General features: G+C 40.9%; 2 protein-coding genes across 5 annotated transcripts in view; both read left to right on the forward strand.

Annotated features, from left to right (window-relative positions):
• kif21a (kinesin family member 21A) overlaps positions 1 to 3,153 on the forward strand; it is a 32,227-nt gene extending 29,074 nt beyond the window's left edge. The window contains exons 31-35 of the mRNA XM_048258017.1: positions 304 to 468; positions 556 to 673; positions 755 to 925; positions 1,273 to 1,472; positions 1,666 to 3,153. Coding sequence (XP_048113974.1) covers positions 304 to 468; positions 556 to 673; positions 755 to 925; positions 1,273 to 1,472; positions 1,666 to 1,756 — 745 coding nt within the window. The 3' untranslated portion in view covers positions 1,757 to 3,153. The remainder of the gene's footprint in view (positions 1 to 303; positions 469 to 555; positions 674 to 754; positions 926 to 1,272; positions 1,473 to 1,665) is intronic.
• Positions 3,154 to 6,957: 3,804 nt separating this feature from the next.
• cpne8 (copine VIII) overlaps positions 6,958 to 20,961 on the forward strand; it is a 35,725-nt gene continuing 21,721 nt past the window's right edge. For all 4 annotated transcript variants that reach the window (XM_048257869.1, XM_048257870.1, XM_048257871.1 and 1 more), the window contains exons 1-5: positions 6,958 to 7,142; positions 11,896 to 11,936; positions 15,446 to 15,492; positions 15,677 to 15,780; positions 20,303 to 20,342. In XM_048257869.1, coding sequence (XP_048113826.1) covers positions 7,021 to 7,142; positions 11,896 to 11,936; positions 15,446 to 15,492; positions 15,677 to 15,780; positions 20,303 to 20,342 — 354 coding nt within the window. In that variant the 5' untranslated portion in view covers positions 6,958 to 7,020. The remainder of the gene's footprint in view (positions 7,143 to 11,895; positions 11,937 to 15,445; positions 15,493 to 15,676; positions 15,781 to 20,302; positions 20,343 to 20,961) is intronic.

The following is a 20,961-nucleotide window of genomic DNA, read 5'->3' on the forward strand; positions in this document are numbered from 1 at the left end:
TTTGCATTCGCAGTGCTGCATTGAATGTATCAGTTATCTGTCCGGTATTCCTAGATACTGATAGACATGTACACAATTCCAGAAGCAGATGCACTTGCTGTTTTTTCTAATGTGTCTAGGCTCAACTGAATGTCAATGTAATTACCATACTATGTTTAGGCCATCAGTGAAATCAGGGTTATATCATCCTTTTTTCATCCCTCTCAGACCCAACCAATGATTACTTTGATTATTTTGCAGTTGTTTGTTTTCCATTGTCCCTCAGAAAAACTGTGTGTGTGCGTGTGCCTATGTCTTTCACAGGTCCTCTGGTCAGGCTAGCACAAGTGATGTGTGTGCTGCCAACACAAACCGAGCTGTGTCCATTCCTGCTGGAGAGAACCAGATCAACCAGATCGCCCTCAACCCCACGGGCTCTGTGCTGTACGCTGCTGCTGGGAACTCTGTGCGCATGTGGGATCTGAGGAGGTGATCAGCGGACCTGTGGTTCATACGGCTCTCTTTTTTATTTCTGATCTCGTTCTCTATCTTTTAATCTCTCAATGTGTTCCACAGGTTTGTGTCTACAGGAAAGCTTACTGGTCACTTAGGTCCAGTCATGTGTCTAACAATCGACCAGACTAGTAATGCTCAGGACCTGGTGTTCACAGGATCTAAGGATCATTACATCAAGGTGGGTGTGGTGTGGGTCTGTCTGCACTGATTGATATAACTGATCACTTGAGCTGCATTTCACTGGATGTTTGTTCTCCAGATGTTTGATGTGACCGAGGGCTCCCAGGGAAGTTTAAGCCCCACACACAACTTTGAGCCACCTCACTATGATGGCATTGAGTCCTTAGTAGTGCAAGGGGACTGTCTCTTTAGTGGCTCCAGGGACAACGGCATTAAGAAGTGGGATCTGTCCCGGAAGGATCTCCAGCAGGTGAGAGAAAAGGATAGTATGGACATATGACTAATTACACTCCTATACAAATGTCCTCTTCTTCAGACAGAATGAGTAGTGTGCTATACACATGCTTGTGTGTATTTAATCTGGTTCAACAGACTTTCCACCACATAATTTGCATTGTTTACATTAGACTGCCAAAGTTAGCACTGATATGGAGCATCTGTATATTTCGCCATCAAAATGTATACTCTTGCTGCACATCACCAGTACCTGGGACTCAAGAAAGGCTGTGCACATGGTCTTTGTTTAAGTCTATGTATATATGTTTATCCTGTGTTAGAATTGACTGTATGTATTGTTGTTCTGTGACGTGGCTACAGCAAGTGCCCAATGCGCACCGTGACTGGGTGTGCGCTCTTGGCGTGGTGCCCGGCTCTCCGGCGCTGCTGAGTGGCTGTCGGGGAGGCGTGTTGAAGCTGTGGCACTCGGACAGCCTGGCTCCGCTGGGGGAGCTGAAGGGCCACGAGAGCCCCATCAACGGCATCTCCACCAACAGCAGCCTTCTCTTCACGGCCTCCGAGTGAGTAGCACCGCACACACACAAGCGCTACACATTCCACACGACATAGACTTCAGTATGTTTCTCCACATTTTAATGTTCATGCCTCTCTTTGCTTTTGCTGAACAGTGAGCAGTTGATATTATTGTGTTTCAGTATTATTAGCATTATCATTACAAATCAGCATTAACGTCATGGCCTTGTGTTTTGGCAGTGATCGGACTGTAAAAATCTGGCGTGCACGAGGGTCTCTGGATGCCCCGTCAGATGGCATAGACAACACAGATGAGGCTGGGGCCAGCTAGGTCCAATGCAGCCTCCTCTCCGCCACTGTGGAGGGACAGAGGCCAGCGGCAATTTGCACTTTTTACCCCTGCAGCAACAGCAGCTTCTGGACATATTTCCCCTGCGTCTATCAGACCTCCTCTTAGTTGTGTCCATGGAGCTGACCCCATAGTGTCCTCTGATCTCCTTACACCTTAAGGAGTCTGCAGTGCACATTTCATTAGGATGTGGTTTCCCGTGTGTGCGCCCTCGGGTCTGTGTAGTCTTCACGGGGCTACTTGGTTCTGTAGCTCATTTCTGTAGCACTTCCATGGCCGTGTTTGTGTTTTAGCCGATGCTCATCATGTCAAGCCCTCTTGGGACTCCACTGGAACTAATGGGGATGGCTGTTTGAAGATGGGAGCTGGAGGCCCGCAGCTGTTCTGAGCTGTCCCACCCTCTGGACACACAGGGGAGGCACGAATATCTCAGTATGGAGGCCATTTGCAAGCAATTCAAAAATAGCTTTGTGGGAATGGGCTGGATTCACCATCCCCTTCAAAATGTGCCTCTGTGATCTTGCGTTGTTGGTACCTACAGATGCTTGCCAAAGCTCTTGTCAGCCATGCCATGATGAAGATAATGCTGTAGAGTAGCACACTACCACAATCACCTGGAAGTCTTTTTTCTGTGTAGTGTCACTTAGCTTCTAGTTCTCCTCTCTGCACGTCTTTCTAATAAGTCATCTCACTCTCACTCTGTGACTCTCACTGTCATTTGAAGTTGTCATTACGTATTGGCAGACGTTCTCTCTCTCTCATGTGAATTGATGTTTCTGCTGCTAAAGTTTAACTCTAACCTGTGACCTTAGAGGGCTCCCTTTAGAAGGCAAGTTGGGCAGCCTAACATCAAGGCATCCTGTACTGTACATGTTTGACTATAAGGAGAGAGGAGCATTCCTGTGCCTGTAAGCCTAATAATGTAGACCAGCCGTCGCATAAACCTGGTTCATGTAAACTGTTGTGTGCACTAGCTAACATTGTCACTGGCTTTGTTTATTTTCAGATGAGTACTGGAACTTTGATCCTGTGAACCTAAACTGCTCAAATATGTCTTATTGATTGCTCATGAATTTTTCTGCCTGTACTAACCATAGGTCTTAAACTATTTTCAGTCTATTGGAATTCATCTAGAATTTAGACATTGGGCAACCAGGTCTGGGAGATTACTGTCATTGACTGCACAGTAGGAGCACTATAATCTCTATTCACAATTGGTTTGCTCTCTATCCTGCATAGAGCAATCCTAGTTAGTGTTCAGATTGTATTTCATGTATGTATTTATGTGTTCCTGAATCCTGATTTTTCTGTTTTAGTTGGCAGACAACACAGCTGAAATCTAACAATGTTGGTACTTGAATTAAATTACATCTGTCAAAGCCAGTGTTTGGACTCTAACTCTCCTCATGTTTTTGTGCATACAATTCTGAAAATATAACAGTGACATCGCTCAAATACACTGTCACCTTGTTTCAAGGTGTTCATATGATTTGTTCAAATAGAAAACATTGGTATATTGGGTTATTTGTGAATAGATCATGGAGGCAATAAATCAAGGGAATGATCAAAACCTCCTGCAGAGTGAATAATGATGCAGAAAGCTCTCCAGGAACAGCCAAAGAACCAGTGAGCCAGTGAGCCCCTAGAATGAAAATGTAATGTGTGGCATCAGCACTAGTATGTAGTGTGTGGCATCAGCACTAGTAGAGGCTAATGCATTCATGTCAGTCTCTCTCAAGCCTCTACTTTTAATAGAATACACTTTGGGGCCCTTTAATTGTCCCAGCAGTCTGGGACAGGGCTGGAGTGCATAGAATAGCTCATGAATTTATTTGTAGAACAGGAAGAAGGCAGATTCACTAAATGTTTCCTGATGCAACTTTATTATGATGGTCACTTGCACTAGCACAGCGTGGTCATTTAGGTTTTGTCAGTTTGTCCCACTATTTTCCCACCTTTAGCTATTTCTGGTCAACGATTCCTGGGACAGGAAACGTAGCATAGTGAGCATGTAGTCCCACTAGGCTGATAAGGAATAGAAGCTTTTGCTTTTCCCCCCACGTTGAGCCCCTCAAACCTGGGTAGGCTGAAAGCAGTTTTTGTGGAATAACTCTCCAACCATTGCAACCCAGATTTCCAAATTACTAATAAACCTCTCGTTTATGGTGTAACGCCACCTACATGTAGTGAAAGTAATACATGTAAAAATTTGACACTTCAATTGCCAATATCTTATAGCAAGAAGGTGAAACATGTGCATGCCAGGTTTTGTGAAATGGCCATGAGAGGCACTGCAGTTTACATATTTCTTTATCTCTCTTTTTTATTTGGTGTGCTATGCTTACACTTGGCAACATTTGCTCACATATCCTTAAGTTTCATTTGGCTCACTCAACAAGATGACAAATTCAGTAGCCAAAACAAACTTTGTGCAAATACCTAGTGATGTGAGGTTCAAAGTTCACATGCTGCATCACTACCACATTCTTCAAGTGCTTGCCAAATTTCATGAAATTCCATCCATAAGGGGTGATGCAACTGATATTTTAAGACATGATGATAACTCAAGACATGCAGGTGCCAATATCTGGTAATGTGCACACACAATTTTGTACAAATCCGTCAATAGGGGGTGCTGCAACTCACACACACACACACACACACACACACACAGGTATTCACAGACACTTACAGTATGCAAATGTGCACACACACACACATGCATTGGCACACATATGCACGCGCACACATACACACGTGTTGTGCACACAGACACACTGGCAGTGCACACATATGCACTACTATCACACAAACACAGACACACACACAAACACAAAGAAGTACAGGGATAGGGGATGGTGAGGCCTTAAGAAGTGTGACTTGCACTTTACAAGGAGTTGCAGGAATAGGACATTACTGTTACAGAACATGAGAGAACAACATTTTCTTTGCATGGCAGGTGGCAACACCATGCGGCAGTCATGTCATAAACTGCTATGCAGTACATCTAGTGTAAAATACAATGTTCACTATGTCCTGAATGATTATTAGATTTGTTTGACTTTCACCTGTGTAGCTTAAAATAGATGGAAATTCAGATTACGTTGTTACTGTGTTATTATCTAATGTACAGCATTGTGATGTTAATAGACATTTTAATAGGTTCAACATAAAATTATATTTTCTAGAATATTAAGAAGTATTGAAATTGTGTCATTAAATTGTAGATTTTGGCAATGTATGTGAACAATTAGGAAGCCAAAAGAGTAATCTGTTATTAAACAGAACCAAATGATGTGATTCACGCCAAGGAGTAGAATTTACATCTCTGATTTGCAGCCATGATGGACCATGCCACTGATGAGGCAACACTGAAATACCACTGGATGGCAGTATTACCAACCTATCATTCTGTGATAATTGTATGAATTAGAGTTGCAGTTCATGCCAGTTTTGAGTATGCATAATGTATCAGTCATAATGAATAGACTTGATCTAAATCTCTTGCATATTTACATTTAATGCGGTAAGGTTGTGATGCATGTGGTTTGGTGGGCCACCTATTTAAATATCATATTCCCATTAATTATTGTCTGTTGTAGTGCAGCAGTAACATTTCCACTTTGTTCATATGCAAAATATTTCAGATATTTAACTCTTGTTTCTTTTTTTGAATGATATGTCAACAATCCAAGAATTTGGATGCCCTCCAACAAGACTTCTTGTATTGTGCAGAGCATGTGTGTAACTCCTTCATTCTGCTAAAATATGCCTTTTTCTGCATTCATTTTTAGAGGATGGCAGATGATATGTATCTATAATAATGGATGCCTGTTATGAGTCAGATTTTCCAAAAGGACTTGCCTGGGTGTTCATAAAGGCTCATCATAACCTGCAACACATAATGATGACAGTGAATTATACATTTGAGCCTTAAGGTCATCATGAGCTATGTTAGTGCAACGTTACCATACACTTAGAGGCCACTGGATGAAAAAGAGAACAGGCTTTCTCTCATGGCTCATTTTGGAGTTTTATTTTGTGCCGTGCTCTGCAAGTGTACGAACAGTAAAATTATAATTTCTGGATGAACTTCACCTTTTGTTCTAACGGAGACCATTCCCTGTGTCTATGCAAGCAAATATACTGAAATGAAACAAGACTAAACCTTTTTTTTTTTATTGTTTTGAATCTCTGGTGTAAATAAATATTTCATGACAAAATGTCATGGAGTTGCCATCAAGTTAAGATGAAAATGCTGTTGCACACTATAACTCATACATTTAGCAAAAATAGTCATTTATTTTCATTTCAATAATCATATCTTTTTGGAATTTTTAAATAAGTAAAGTTAATGTGATATAGTAGGCTACAATATGCCCCCATATTGAGATGACGATGGATGGCAGCAGCACAACATAGACAGGAGCCCAGTCGGCAGTCTGAATCTAACTAGATATGAAGCAGGTGTGCATCTCAGCTCACTGGGCTGTGTCTACAAGGGTCAACCAGCCATTGCTGTCACTGCTAATCTAAACTGAACAAGTGTCCTGATGGACTAAAACCTTTGCCTCATTCATGATGGAAAAGGCATTTTCTGATACACAACTTGCAGACCTGTAGGCTATTGATAACACAGGCTTACCTTCTCAGTAGCCTAAAGGGAGTCTTGTCAGACTTTAGCCTAAATATCCTACACTAAATTTACGTCTTTTATTTTATTATAGGCCTACTTATTATATTACTTTATTATATGACAAAAGTAAGAGTTGCTAAAAGTAGACTGTTGAAGTATAATATTAGTGGGATTCACAAAGCTTCACACAGACTTTACGCACTGGGACTGTAGTGTCTCTCTATTTCCAGCTGTTACATTCATATAATGTTCAACAACAACACCGAAAATCAATCCATTTTAGGCAGGGGTAGAGAACCTTTTGAGTAAGAAAGTTGCAAAAACAGGGATTACATTTCATGTCGGATAAAACATCTTCTTTCAATTATAGATTTACATGACATTCCACTGCACAGATAAAGGTGTCTTCAGGGTTGTTCACTGGCATTTCCCCACTCGGCATCTCTCTTTTAATTAAGATGAGGTTGACTGAGTCCTGGTGACGTCGCGAATGTAGTTGGGTGACTCCCATCCGCGCGCACTATGTTCTGAGTCTGTCGCTCGCACTCACCAGGTCACCATCGAGACAGCGGATCTACAAGATTTTTTTTTTTTTTTAACTTGAGCAAAAATGTCGGATATGAGACGTAGCTCGACCATGAACAGCTTCGTAAATATGGCGTCAATAGGGGAGTTCGATCCGTTGACAGCTGCCATTCCCGCCACCAAAGTTGAAATCACAGTCTCGTGCAGGTGAGTATGCTAGAGCGCCCTGTAGTTATTATCGTCTTCGGTGTGCTGGCCAAACAGAGCCGTGCAGATGCAATTTTCAAGGGCTGTCGTGCATTACGGTATTGCTACAGTGGAGGGGAAACCGGTACCATAATAGTCCGTTTATCACTAGTGAAACATCATGCTTTTGTAAGCTATGGTGTGATAGGCTATAGAATAACCAAATTACCATCTCAGATGAATGTAGCCTATGTGTTGATGATGGAATTTGCTTCCATGAGAGTCAGATTATCACATTGTGAAGTTTTCTGTCATAACCTGCACCCCAAAACCATTCTGTTTTTCTTATAGATTAATACATTAATACATTAAGAAAGGTTACATTTGAGTTATCTAAGTTTTAAGCATTTTCACCCAAATGACTCAACTAAGTCGATGCACAGACTCGAACTAACCTGCTTGTAGGATGCATGTGAGCTGTGGCTGTGGGCACTTAGAATTCAAAGACGCTCCTATATTGGCCGTGACATGAATTGAGTAGAAAAGGGATTAGGGATGATTCACGGATGGCACCGCATTTCCCTGAGGTTGGCGTCTCATAGCGGGGTCTCGCCCGCTTTTTCCTCGTCCGCGTTGCGTAAGACTCGCGCTTCGAGTCAGTCGCAGCCTGAGGTCCACTGGAGCCCTGGACATCACGCGCTCAGGTGCATCATGTCGGTAACAGCTGTTAAAACTCTTAGGGTTAGAGCCAGTATCTTAAATTAAATGTATCATACTGTCATCTTATTTCTTGCATAGCAGCAAAGTATGATGCCTATCAGAAATGTAGGCTATGTTAAGTGCAGCAAGACTAAGTTCCTATGGTTTGTTAACCTAGTAAATCCTGAGATTTAACTGAAGGTGACTGATGGTTCAGGTAAGAACAAAAAATGTAATTATCAAAGAAAGACTACCCTGATAACTTACAACAATCTCCTGATAAGTGTTGTATGTAAACCTTGTGGTACACATGCTAATTCATTTGTATCCACTTCACCTTTCTCTCCTTCTCACCTCACTCCTCCTCATTTTCTCTCCTGAAATGGCCTGAGGCAGACGGCCCACGCTTTTGAGTGGAGTTTCCTGTTAAAAAGGCATTCTGTGCCATGAATGCCCTCTGTTTACTCTTGTGATTTTGGCCTTGGTTTGTGAGAATTATAGCTTACTGTATGAATTAACATACATACAGTATGTTAATTCATTAAACTTATGCTAAATTCAATTTTGTAATGTAAGTAAACGTACATTTAGTAAATGTTTTGGGGCCTCTTTATTAGGCTGCTGTGTTTTTTCAGTGATTGTTGCCTGCCACATTTGGAAGAAATCATTCCATGCAGAAATATTGCAATTAATTATGCACTATTTTAGCCCCTTGAAACTGCAGATTTCATCCCTGAAGCAAAATTGTGAGATTGTTCAGTTTCAGCAAACTTTCCTCACTAATGGGTTTGACCTAACACACTCATGTTTAGACATCTGAATGAACTTTGAAAAAAAAAAAAGCTGAAGTAGAAAATACATCTTTTGAGTTTCTTTCTAATGTCACTGATGTCATGTCACCATAGGTCTTCTCAGTAAATGTTAAATACCAATATACGTATGTGTCCCTTGGCCTTAGACCACTATCCGTCTGAAAACGTTTATATTGAATAATTGACTGAAGCAGTGTTTGTTGTTGTTGAAGAGTGTATTGCAATTTGCCAGAAGCTTCTTATTCCCTTTCAGTACCTTACTGCACACCAAGGTAGGGGTATCAGTGTTCAGTCTGCCTTCTTTTTAGTCTTTAGTCTCTTTTTAGTCTTACTCCCTCCCGGTCACTTGATAAATCAGCTGCACAGTGTCACCATTATAGCAAGAACATCCAAACAAGCAAATCCATTTACAAAAGAGTATGCTAGTGAAAATGCAAAGAGGGAATTTAGGCTGCTGAATATTCCAGAATTATGTGTACCTAGTTTTATTTGATTTCAAGACATCATTATGTTTTTTTCCCAGGTTTAAATCCAAATAGAAATGGTTGTTGTATAATCTCATTATTGGTTCCTAAATTATGCATTTATCGTTTCTTTGCGTTTTATTGTCGTGTTTTGTTTGTACAGTACTTTTAATTTGTGTACAAAACTCATTCAAGCCCTATAGTTAAACATGACTTTCCTCATTTCCTCCTGCCACCCATATGAATGGCCGGCACATGAACAGCCAAATGTGCCTCGATGACAGATCAGCCCATCGACTTCTCAAGGTTTATTTTGAGTCCTCCATCAGACTCATTGATTAGACTTGAAGGTCATTTTCCCTGTGACCATCTTTAACCGTGGGAAAGTAGTTGGCAGTATTGGTTATTTGAGCACTGCTTTCAAGACAAGAAATCCATTCACGTGGGAACTGTTGACCTGCTGGCCTGTGTACAGGTGTACAGACTGGAGGCATTGTGTAAAGCCACTGTGAGGTGAAGGCATCAGCTGATAGCAAAATATTATTTTCCTTATTGGTTTTCAACCGGGAGATGTATTTTATTCAGCAACTGACAAAGCAAAAACAAAATGTGATTGATGCAGTACTCTGCTATTCTCTCTGTTACCTTGCTGGGAGAATTATGTTCCCATCCCCTGACGCAAAGCTCTAAGGCTCAGAGGTTTCAGTCTGATTTCCATGTTTCAGTCAGCCAAGGAAACCAGCCGATGCTGTTTATCAATAGTGCACGTTTCAACAAAAAAGCCTCAAACTGCCTCCAAAAGCCTCAAGGATAAGGATGGCTTACTTTCAGTTGCGATATAAGAGATCTGCCAGTCATGTCAGACATAACTGTATTTATTTATTCACGTATGCTGTTTACTGTACATCAGTGTACTTAGCAGTAAATTACTGAAAGTCATGTTTATTTAATCACAACTGCTCTAAAAGTTTTATGTTTAATATTATTATGGCAACAATTATTCACATGCTCCTCAGTCAGAAATCTATCTGCAGCATAAAATGACATTCTGAAATGTAGTTTAAGCATTCATGTGAAGCATTATGACTATGTCCGAGTTATGTGGGAAGCAAAGCCTCCTATGGGTAAGGAACTGATGGGATTTAAAATGGGGATTTGATGTTATGTGGAGACTACACTGTAAATCTTTCATAGGAATTCTGCTCTCTGCATGGCTTACCTTCAATTTCCTAGAATTGCTCTAAACATAAAGTGCCTTGCCGATTGCAAGGGTGGAGTGTTTTCTTATACATTTTCTGCTCATAAGGTTGACTGGATTAAAGTGTGCATAACTTTGCATATATAGCTATTAAGGATTTACCACTGCGAAAACCATAGAAATTGATGCATTTTAGTGATGGCGCTGATAATATTACATGCAATGATTTTTCTGTTGAGTATTTTATCTCTGAAATACACACAACAGAAACAGAGGAGGGGCGATTGACAATGGTTCAGTGAGTGTCCATTTCATGGATGGCCAGTTTGTAATCCATGACTCCTTGTGCACACTGTTAACACTGTTAACTGTTTGTTAAATTTCCCCTACTGTTTTTGGGAGATGAACTGTCATTGCTGTCCCCTCAAGTGACTGTGAATTGAGACATTATACACACAGTGGTGCTATCCGACCGGTTTTGACACCATAACATTAACCTTGACACCATACGTTTTGCTGTATGAGATATCCCACAGCACAGTGCGAGAAAACGCTCCGTGAGATGGAGAATCGTGGAGTGTTTTTGGTTGGCGCTGAGACACAAGTGTTACCATTTTGTTGTAATGGGTTTTATTGGATGTGGAGAGGCTATGCATATGCAGTGACACAATCAGCCTAGCCCGCAGCAACATCACACCATCTTCATATCACTTCACTTGAGCACCAGCGGGGCAGCTGATCTAGATACATCACTCCCAATCAATCGCTGAGAGATGTTTGGGGCTTTTGCATGACTACTTAAGTACACACAAGAAGGAAAGCCTCAACCCTCTGTGTTTCTGCCAGTTTCATGCAATAGATGTTTTTGGGAGGCCTGTTGAATAAATCATGTCATCATTTCGGGTCTGTGAACACCCTTCACAGAAAAAAAGGAACAGGTCATGAAAGGTTTATGTTTTAATGTAGGATTTGGCAGGACGTCAAGCAGCATGTTGCAATGGTGAACATCCCCCTCAGTTGGTGTTGCATCCTATTTAACTTGAACTTAAGTTTTGAGCCCTCTAAACTCCACACTTGATGTGCATGTGACTTGTGTGGCTAGTGTTCTGCTGCAAATGTGCTCCTGTCATTGTATATTTAAAAATATATACTATTACATGCAATTGGATAAAATCAACAAAAAATACAGTATTTTAAATAACCAGAATACTAGGCTATACTAAGGCTAGCTAAAACAAACAGTTCAGGGGAATTTCCTCAAGAAAATACTTTGAACTGATTCAAGTGGGCTGTGTTTGAGATGTAACTTGTATGTGAAAGGCAACAGTATGCTTTTGTTTTTTGTTTATATTTATTTAAGGCATATATATCAGAAACTAAGAGGTGATTTAATGTATGAGTAATTATCTATAGGTATTGCCTCAATACATTGTACAACGTAATGGGTTTCATTAATTAAGATTCAAATTGACATATTATGCGTAGCAACTTTACTGTAATGGTGAGACGATTATATTGACAAACTAGGCTTTCAAAATACTTCCCTTAATAACCTTAAAACAATCCTATTGACGATGCATTTTTCTTATTACCCTCTACAGAAATCTTCTGGATAGAGACACATTTTCAAAGTCTGATCCAAGTAAGTTCCTCTAATTGTCTTGACATTTTTAATGCATGGTATTACAAATAGACTGGTGAATGCCCATTCAAACTTTTCTTTACATCAACAGTTTATTTTAACATATCTTGCTGTATTGTCATATATTTGATTATACTGAAATATCATGTGTTTTATTTTGTATTTGATGGAGCAACTGTTATACAAATTTAAATAGCATTGCACTATTAGGATCATGACATGTGAATAGTTTGGTATGGTTTCTGAGTATATTTTATGATCCTTAAACCAATTATAATCTATGCTGCCATCAGAAGATGCCAGAGTCTCCAGTATAGCTGTGTTTTTGCTGGGACACATTGGAGTGGGTGGATGTTTGTGTATGTGTGCGTGAAACGAATGTCTGTGTGGTTATGCATGTATGTGCTTTCTGCCATATGTGAGTGGGTGGATTTGTGTGTGTGTGTGTGTGTGCGAGCACGTGTGTGTGTGTGTGTGTGTGGTAGTGTGTGTTTGTCTGTTTGTGTGTGCTTATTGCACCCTGCGATGCATATGTTGCAATGACTCTGACAACTTTGGTATGAATGAAGTTGTGTCTCCAAGTTCTGAGTCATTGTGCGTTGCGTTGTTCAAAGTGCATGAACAATTTCATTACACCACAAAATGCAACTCTTTATGAATCTTTTAAAAGCCTTGTGGTTTAGATTATATTCAATGTTAAATATTGTTCCAAAACAAAGGACTCTTGTGTCTCGTATTTTGACCTTTTTAACTTTGTTGTTTTTTGTTTTGGTGTGTTTTGATTTCATGTTAGATATTCACTTCTTCCTGAAATGCAGGGGTTTGGCTGCATATTATCTCAGGGAAATGCATTGTCCAGTATTTATCAGTTCTGCATGCATCAGGTCAGTAGAGTGGCCACTGTTACGTCTCATGAAGCTGGATGTTATAACCTCTGTGTGCCAGCAGCTGTGTGGAGCCAGCTGCTCTACTTGCCTGCTGCCTTTGGCTACTTCACATTGCAGCAGTGCACATATTATACCCCGCGATTAATGATAGGACTATTCCGCATATCCAGCTGCATTCAAACACAGTCCCTTTGAAGCTCAAAAAGGAAACCTCAGCAATATGTAGACAAGAGAGAGCAGGGGGAATATCAAGGAGGGGGGGGAGAGAAAGAGATGGAAAGAGAGAGGGGAGAGAAAGAGATGGAAAGAGAGGGAGAGAGTAGAGAAAGAGATGGAAAGAGAGAGGGAGAGAGTAGAGAAAGAGATGGAAAGAGAGAGAGTAGAGAAAGAGATGGAAAGAGAGGGAGAGAGTAGAGAAAGAGATGGAAAGAGAGAGGGAGAGAGTAGAGAAAGATGGAAAGAGGGGGGAGAAAGAGATGGAAAGAGAGAGGGAGAGAGTAGAGAAAGAGATGGAAAGAGAGGGGGAGAGAGTAGAGAAAGAGATGGAAAGAGAGGGGGAGAGAGTAGAGAAAGAGATGGAAAGAGAGAGTAGAGAAAGAGATGGAAAGAGAGGGGGAGAGAGTAGAGAAAGAGATGGAAAGAGATGGAAAGATAGAGGAAGAGAGTAGAGAAAGAGATGGAAAGAGGGGGGAGAGAGTAGAGAAAGAGATGGAAAGAGAGAGTAGAGAAAGAGATGGAAAGAGAGGGGAGAGAGTAGAGAAAGAGATGGAAAGAGAGAGGGAGAGAGTAGAGAAAGAGATGGAAAGAGAGAGGGAGAGAGTAGAGAAAGAGATGGAAAGAGAGGGGGAGAGCCCTGGTGCTCCTGGGCCATGCATCACATTTGAGGAAACGTCAGCAGGACGAGACTGAGGGTGGAGGGCTTGCCATCCATTTATGCAAGGAGGCACTTGTGCTGAGTCCATGTCTTAGCCATGCTGACGTTATTGCCCAGGTCGCACAAGATTAGAGCGCCTCAGTAGACTCCAGAGCCAAAAGACACACGTTTCAGTGGCCGTAGGATGCTAAATTTAGAACCAGCTCTGATGCTGGGCAGTGTTGTGTATTTCTTGCTACAGTAGTTACTGCGTGTACATCTATGCATTGTTTTGGGCTGTGTGTGTGCCTGTGTGCTTTGTGTATCTGTGATGCAGATGTAAATAAATAATTTGCAGTGGTTTATGATTACGGGTGAGAAGAGGGGGCTACAATAATGAGTTGGAACAAGATGTTGGGTCCTGTCTTCCTTCACGCTCGTGTGCCCCAGTGTCTGCATGTGGTGTTGGATTGAATCTACATTCCCCCATGTGATGGAAGATGACATTTAGGGTGATATTTAATCAGTCACATTTGCTTGAACACACAAGCGCCACATACAGTAGGCTACATACCACAGCAGGAAAGCTTCACATTTTCTGATACAGAGAGCACTGCAAAATGAAGGCATTATATATGACACATTATAGATAATATCATAAATTATATCACATTAAGGTTATGACTAATGCTTAATTCCCCCATTAGTTTCAAAGATATTGAAGGTCTTCAATTAAAATAAATACACTATTTGTTGCTTGTTTAGAAATGAATACATCCATGGACAATGTTTCAAAATAATTTGGAACATAATAAAGATTGTGTGCAAATCTTAGCCCCAGGTTTTAGTAAATGGTTGCCGTAGGATCCTAATGTTTTAGCATGAATGGCTTTGTAAAGCATGTTATGTCACAATTTTAACTGATGATTTACCAAAGTTGTATCATAACATTTTGTCCTGAGCCACCTTATTATTTTATTTAGTTAATGATTCACACCACCTTCTGCTGCTTTTTTAAGACATGCAGAAAAGGGATTAAAACTCGCCTGGATCGCCATCATTCTGCGGATTATTCTGTGGTTCTCTTTTCACCCTGAGTAGTGATACATTCTGACACCCAAAGCAACATCTGTGATTACGTACAGTATGGGCACACCTTCATGTTCCCTCCTCTCACAAACACGCATATGGCCATATACTCACTTGAATTCACTAATGTGCTATTTATTTGATAAGTTTTTTGTGATGACACATGCTTTTGTGAAAATAGAGTTCATCATATGCAACCACTGCCTCAGCTGGCCAACATGAAAGTATCGGAGGCAGTCAGTGTATATATGCCAGCTGATCTCAGCCTGTGAGAGCTGCTCATATTGTAGGCTTTCTTCAGCACATGTGTGATTTGCTGTGATCACTATGGGCATGTGACCCCCCCTACCCCACCCCACAGCCTCCACTAGCCCCACTCACACACAAGGGGCTCCTCCTCTTACCCATATGGTGGACAACATTATAGTGTGCTTTATTTTGGGAGGAATCTTGGTGGAAGTTATTAGTTTGGTTTTCAGTGGTGAGGGCCTGCGGACACTCTCAGCAGATGGCTCATTAATGAGTGGATGGGTGTGAATTGTTTCAAACGCCTGTCACAGCTTGATTGAAGCTGCGTTTTTGCTCTACCGGTGCTGATGTTTACTTGGGCATGTTAGACAAACATTTGGGCCCTTGAAGAAATCACAGCTCTCTCTCTCTCTCTCCCTCTCTTCTTCCAGTTTGCATTCTGTACACTCAGACCATTGGAAATAGAGAATGGCGAGAGGTGAGTATAAATCACATCATCAAATGGTGTCTAATCAGACACAGCAATGAAATGTTAAGCGAGTCCTGAGTTAAAGTATAAAGCAAATCTAATTCTGATTTTATATACCTTTTATGTACCTTCCCCCAAACAATCTCCCTAGATCTACTACTGTTCAAATCTAATGCACTGTTCTATCCCCTAGTTTGGCCGAACAGAGGTGATCGACAACACCCTAAACCCAGACTTTGTGCGGAAATTTATCCTTGACTACTTCTTTGAGGAAAGGCAAAACCTGCGTTTTGACCTGTGAGTAGTAGATTTTATTCTTTATGTGCATGCCTGTGTGAAAAACTGAGTTGAGGCAGCATGAATGTGATAATGAAATATACAGTTGTCACTGCCTTCCTGAACACTGTTTTATTATTCATCTGCCATTGGCTTAGTCGGCGTCACATGTTGTTTAACCAGTGCATGATTGGCTACTCTCCGGTGGGGAGTGGGTTGGTGATGGATGTGACGAATGCAGAACTACAATCTGTGGCTGCCTATAAATAGATGAAATATCAACAACAAAACACTCATGCGCATATACAGCTTACACAGGTCAGTGAGGCAGAAAATGGATGTGTGTGTGTTTTGTGTGTGTGTTTGCACTTCATGTATAGTACATATTCTATATACCGTGCACAGGCATTACTTATTTAATTCCATAGTCCTTTATCTTAAACATACTTCCATTAAAGTCTCTCTCTCTCCCCTCTCTCTCTCTCTTGCACCGACATACACACACAGAGATACATACACATGAACATACAGGCACGTGCACACACACACACACACACACACACACACACACACACACACATGCATACACTGCATGCATGAGTGTTGGTATAGCCTTGTTTTAGAGTGAAGGAATAGCAAGGCTCTTTTCTGTCTGCACACATTTCTCTCTCTTCTCTAGTGTTTCCATCCCTTTGGCCATTCTGCCTCTCCCCTCTGCCCCCTTCATACACACCACCACTCAGCCTCCTTGCCTTGCAGTGCATGTGGGAGTGTTTATTTTTTCTCTTTCTCTTTCCTCTCTCTTCTCTTTCTCTCTCTCTCTCTCTCTCTCACTCACTCACGCCCATGCTCTCTCAGTTTGCGTGTGTGTGTGTGTGTGTGTGTGTGTGTGTGTGTGTGTGTGTGTGTGTGTGTGTGTGCAGTGAATTATACAGACAGGGAGAAAGATCTGTATTTTCTCTGAGATGTATGGTTTGGACAGATACAGCTGGAATGGTGCCAATGCATTTATGGGTGTGGAACCCAGCAGAAAGTCTGTTTATCTGTGTACACAGACCTTTCTGTGCGGATATGCTCTGTATCTATGTTTGCTGTGCTCAAGTGAAGCATTCGGAAGCATTTGTGAATGAATGAGCCACACTGGAACCAAGCATGAGGCTCACATGTGCCTTTGGTATGTTATGTAATGGCTCTCTAGTCTTCTAGAATGAAATTACCCATGGTACATTGTTGTGTCATCTCTTTCTCCTCTCTGGCATAGCCAGTATGTTTGGGGGAATGTGAGAATGACACTGTTGGACTAGCCAACTAACCAGCCGGCCTTCCCCCACTGTATAACACAGCATTGTAACTTAAGACAGCACTTTCTCATAAAATGTATAAAACCTCTTTTTGTACATGTATTGTGAAGTGTGTCTTGTCCTGTGCTCTCACTGGGATTGGTATCAGTACAGTGTGTACAGTATGCATTCTGCTCTCATGCATCAGCAGAATTCTTGAGAACAGAATCCCACAGATTTATGTGGCTTCTACTGAGGCGATATGCAGTCTTCTGTCTATGTTACACAAATACTGCCAGTATGGGCAGGAGTAGTTGGTTCGCCTATTGCAATGGAAAGTGGACATCAGCAAGAAATACGTTGCCACACCTGAAAGTTTTATTTGTGTGACCAACTATTTGTTTTCTCAGCGGAAGCCACAAAACGGTACAAAAAAACCCATTGTGTGAAGTTTTTTTCCTTGTTTTGGCAAGTAGTCTTGTAATAAGTGGGATAATGTATTGTCCGTTGGTCGTTATCTGAAAACAAGTCCCTTCAGGATGAAGTAAGACCCCTCCGCTATGGGGTCCTGTTCGCCCTGTCGGGACTTATTTTCCCGATAATGACCGGCAGACAATACATTATCCCTTACATAGGGCCTACAGTATGCACCCATCTAAACTAGTCAGCTTTTGTACTACATTCTTCATCAAATAGCCGGTACATTACTTTCATCATTACTCTGGCCTCTTTGAGCCATGCTCGCAAATAGCAACACATAGGTGGTATCATTAATGGATAAGGAATAATTGCGTTTTGAAAAATTGTGCAAAGGAGTTTCACACAAACACCAACATTAGAGATCCATAATTATGCAAGCTGCAAGCATATCTGATAGCTGTGAATAGATGTTTCCCATTTGTTCAATACAGTTCGTTTTTTCTGTTTGCACATTACCAAAAGTATTACACAGTTAGTACACTCAAAAAGCAAAACATCAGTCCAGATCTGCACGACGCACACTGTCATTGTCAGCCTCACACTTTTTGCAAAACGCTCCACACAGTGATTGATTTTCAAACCACTAAACACATTTGTCTTCCTTAGAGAGAGATTTCAGATAATGCCTCCTCCTTTGCTATTTCAAGGCACTGCCTCCCAAAATATCACACCCATGAACCAATTGATCAAACACGACTGTCAAGTTTAAAGACACTTAGGTGCATAACTGTTAACTCAACAATCAGTCCTAAGTTAAGCACTGTAAAAGGTAACAGGTGAGCCACTGTCTTCAGCAGAAATGGAAGGTAATGTTGCATTGAGAGGAAGAGTGAGGATGAGAGGGAAAGCCTGTACAGGAAGAGTGAGAGCAAGAGCTAGAGGTATATTTGGCCGATCTGGTATATCTATAGCCGATTGCTTACATGCTAACAAACAATGCTTAGACCAAACCTTTATACCTTACACACATTTTATGCTTTGAACTCTGTTTGCAGTTCTACAACACTCTTATTCACATTATTTGTGAGCCAACAATGGACATCGTCAGAAAACTTCAGTACTCTGAAATCCAGTTTTCTATTTTTTGGTTGAAGGTGCGTTGTAATGATTTCAAGTGGCTTCAATATGGTAGACTGTCTAAAAGACAGTGCCTGACACATCCTAAGTCATGCAAAAGTAAACTTATATTATTTAAAGTATCCCTATTAAGTGCAGAATTGTCAACAATTTGAAAGTAATGTAAGTTCAAGAATATTCAAGTTAGCTTACTGAGACTGCACTAGTCATATGTAAACAGAATGGACGCACACACACACACACACCTAAATACACACAGAAAACACCAATCAGTCTGAGCCTTAGCACTACAAATAGGCCTCAGGTAAGCCATTGTGCACTTGTACAATTGTATACCTGTACAATTTCATAGTTTTGTATTTTCCCCCTTGACTCCCCATTTATAAACCCTATCGAATAATTATTTTCAGTCTGGTGGTAGATAGTATACAGTATGTCTGCCAACCACATGCCCATATGCCTTTACTGCAAGCAATCGAAGATGCATTACAGAGACATTGTGGTGAGGCTAGTTCAAGGGTGGATATGGAAACACAAGACAATATTTTTCCAGTTTAGTCTGAGAGGACATCAGTGATGCAGATGAGGTTCTGTGGCCAGATCCCAATAGAATGCGGGATCCATTTTTGTTTTGTTTATAATACATTAACTTACAATCTCCATACCTCTAATTTTATTTTTCTGTTTTCTTTTGCTGATTACTGCAGAAATTCTATTTTTGAGTTTCACTGAAGACCGTCTGAGAAAATGACAATGAAAATAGTACAGTAAAGGCCACAGTGTTGTCCAAAGCACATCATTGTACTGCTGCTGATTTGAAAGAGTCAAAATGGTGCATGTGTGTATCATTTTGTTGAAATAATTACTTTTTGGAAAAGGATTGTTAGTTTTGGATGGAAGAGTTTCCCTGTGATACATGTATATATGTGAGTTGTTTATCTCCAAGAGGTGTGTCTTATGTGGCTTATGTGTACAGTTTCGACACCATGAGCCAAGTTCTGCAAAAAGCTTGAGCCATTGGCAAAAACTGTATCAGATGAGATTTAAGTAACATTGGTTGTAAAGATTGGGTTAAGCATTCTGCCAAATGTATGAAAGGATGCTTAGGCTTTTTTTCTTCTTTTTCTCTTTCTTTTCTGTCTCCAGAAAGGTTTCCCCTGCAGTATATTCTATTTAGAATATGTTCTGCTCCGACTCATAGCGCAATATGCAGCATTTGGAAATGGATAGATGTGTTCCATAATGCGAGAGAAATAAAAGTGTCCTCAGTGTACAGGTCTTGTCTGGTCTGTGTGTTTTGGTCAGTATGTTATTGCACTCTAAATGATCCTCTAATCATATCCTAAGAAAATGTGTTTTGTCAAATGTGTTTTGTTTGGAGCACAGTAGCAGAGTCACAGAGTAACAGAATGAGATCATAAGACCTATGTATTTGTGATGCGATAACAAAATAGTTTTTATAAATAATTGTATAGTTAATTGACTTGTTTGATTTTGCAAAAGACCTGAGGAGGTGTTCTGCTATTTGAGTGTGTGGGATTGTGTTAACTGTTTCATTAAGTGCAATTAGCAATTGCAAAAACCTGTAACAGTTATTGCCTCTGTCATTACTTTGCCAATGTGCATACCAGATATTTGCATGGAAATGGAGATGTTCAGTGGTAATTGCTGTGACTTATGTACTGACTTTTTCTTTGCCCTATCAGGTATGACCTTGACTCCAAGAGTGAAAACCTGTCCAAACATGTAAGTAGCTCATTAGTGTAGTAAATATAGTAACTGTATGTGGATTTGTTGTCGGATCAGCAGCACCATTCGAAAATAACTCCCTCCATTCAAAAAGAATGGCCCTCTCAGCTGCTGTAGTCACACTTGTGTAGCACAATAGGGTGGTCAACGTACCACCATTTTCATTAAAAACATATTTTGCTACGATTTGTCGGTGCTGAACATGCTCCACTTCAAGTTAGAGATCTCCAGCCCCACAGCTGCAGGTAAGCTGTCTCTTTCAGCTCATCAGCAACCAACAAGCCAGGTGAAACTAAGATGGTGCTGCCGCCAGGCATTGTGGGAGTTGTAGGCATCATAGGCATGCAGCTGGACATGTTTTTCTTCTTTCTTTTTTTTATAAGTGGAGGCGAGCCTTGGCCCTCAGGCACAGCATCAAGAGCAGACCCAGTGGAAGTGAAGCTTGTTGGGGTGGAAGAGGGTTTGATCCGCTCCACTTGAATGCTATTGTATTGGAACCAAGACATGGAACAATGCATTGGTCTGATTCCCTATCCACTGGGTTCTTTATTGTGCTGAACAAATCACAAAGAAATGTCCTAAGTGATTTTGAGATCCCATGGCACTGTAAAAGAAA

The sequence above is a fragment of the Alosa alosa genome, chromosome 11 (assembly GCF_017589495.1).
Source record: "Alosa alosa isolate M-15738 ecotype Scorff River chromosome 11, AALO_Geno_1.1, whole genome shotgun sequence".
Classification (NCBI taxonomy): domain Eukaryota; kingdom Metazoa; phylum Chordata; class Actinopteri; order Clupeiformes; family Clupeidae; genus Alosa; species Alosa alosa.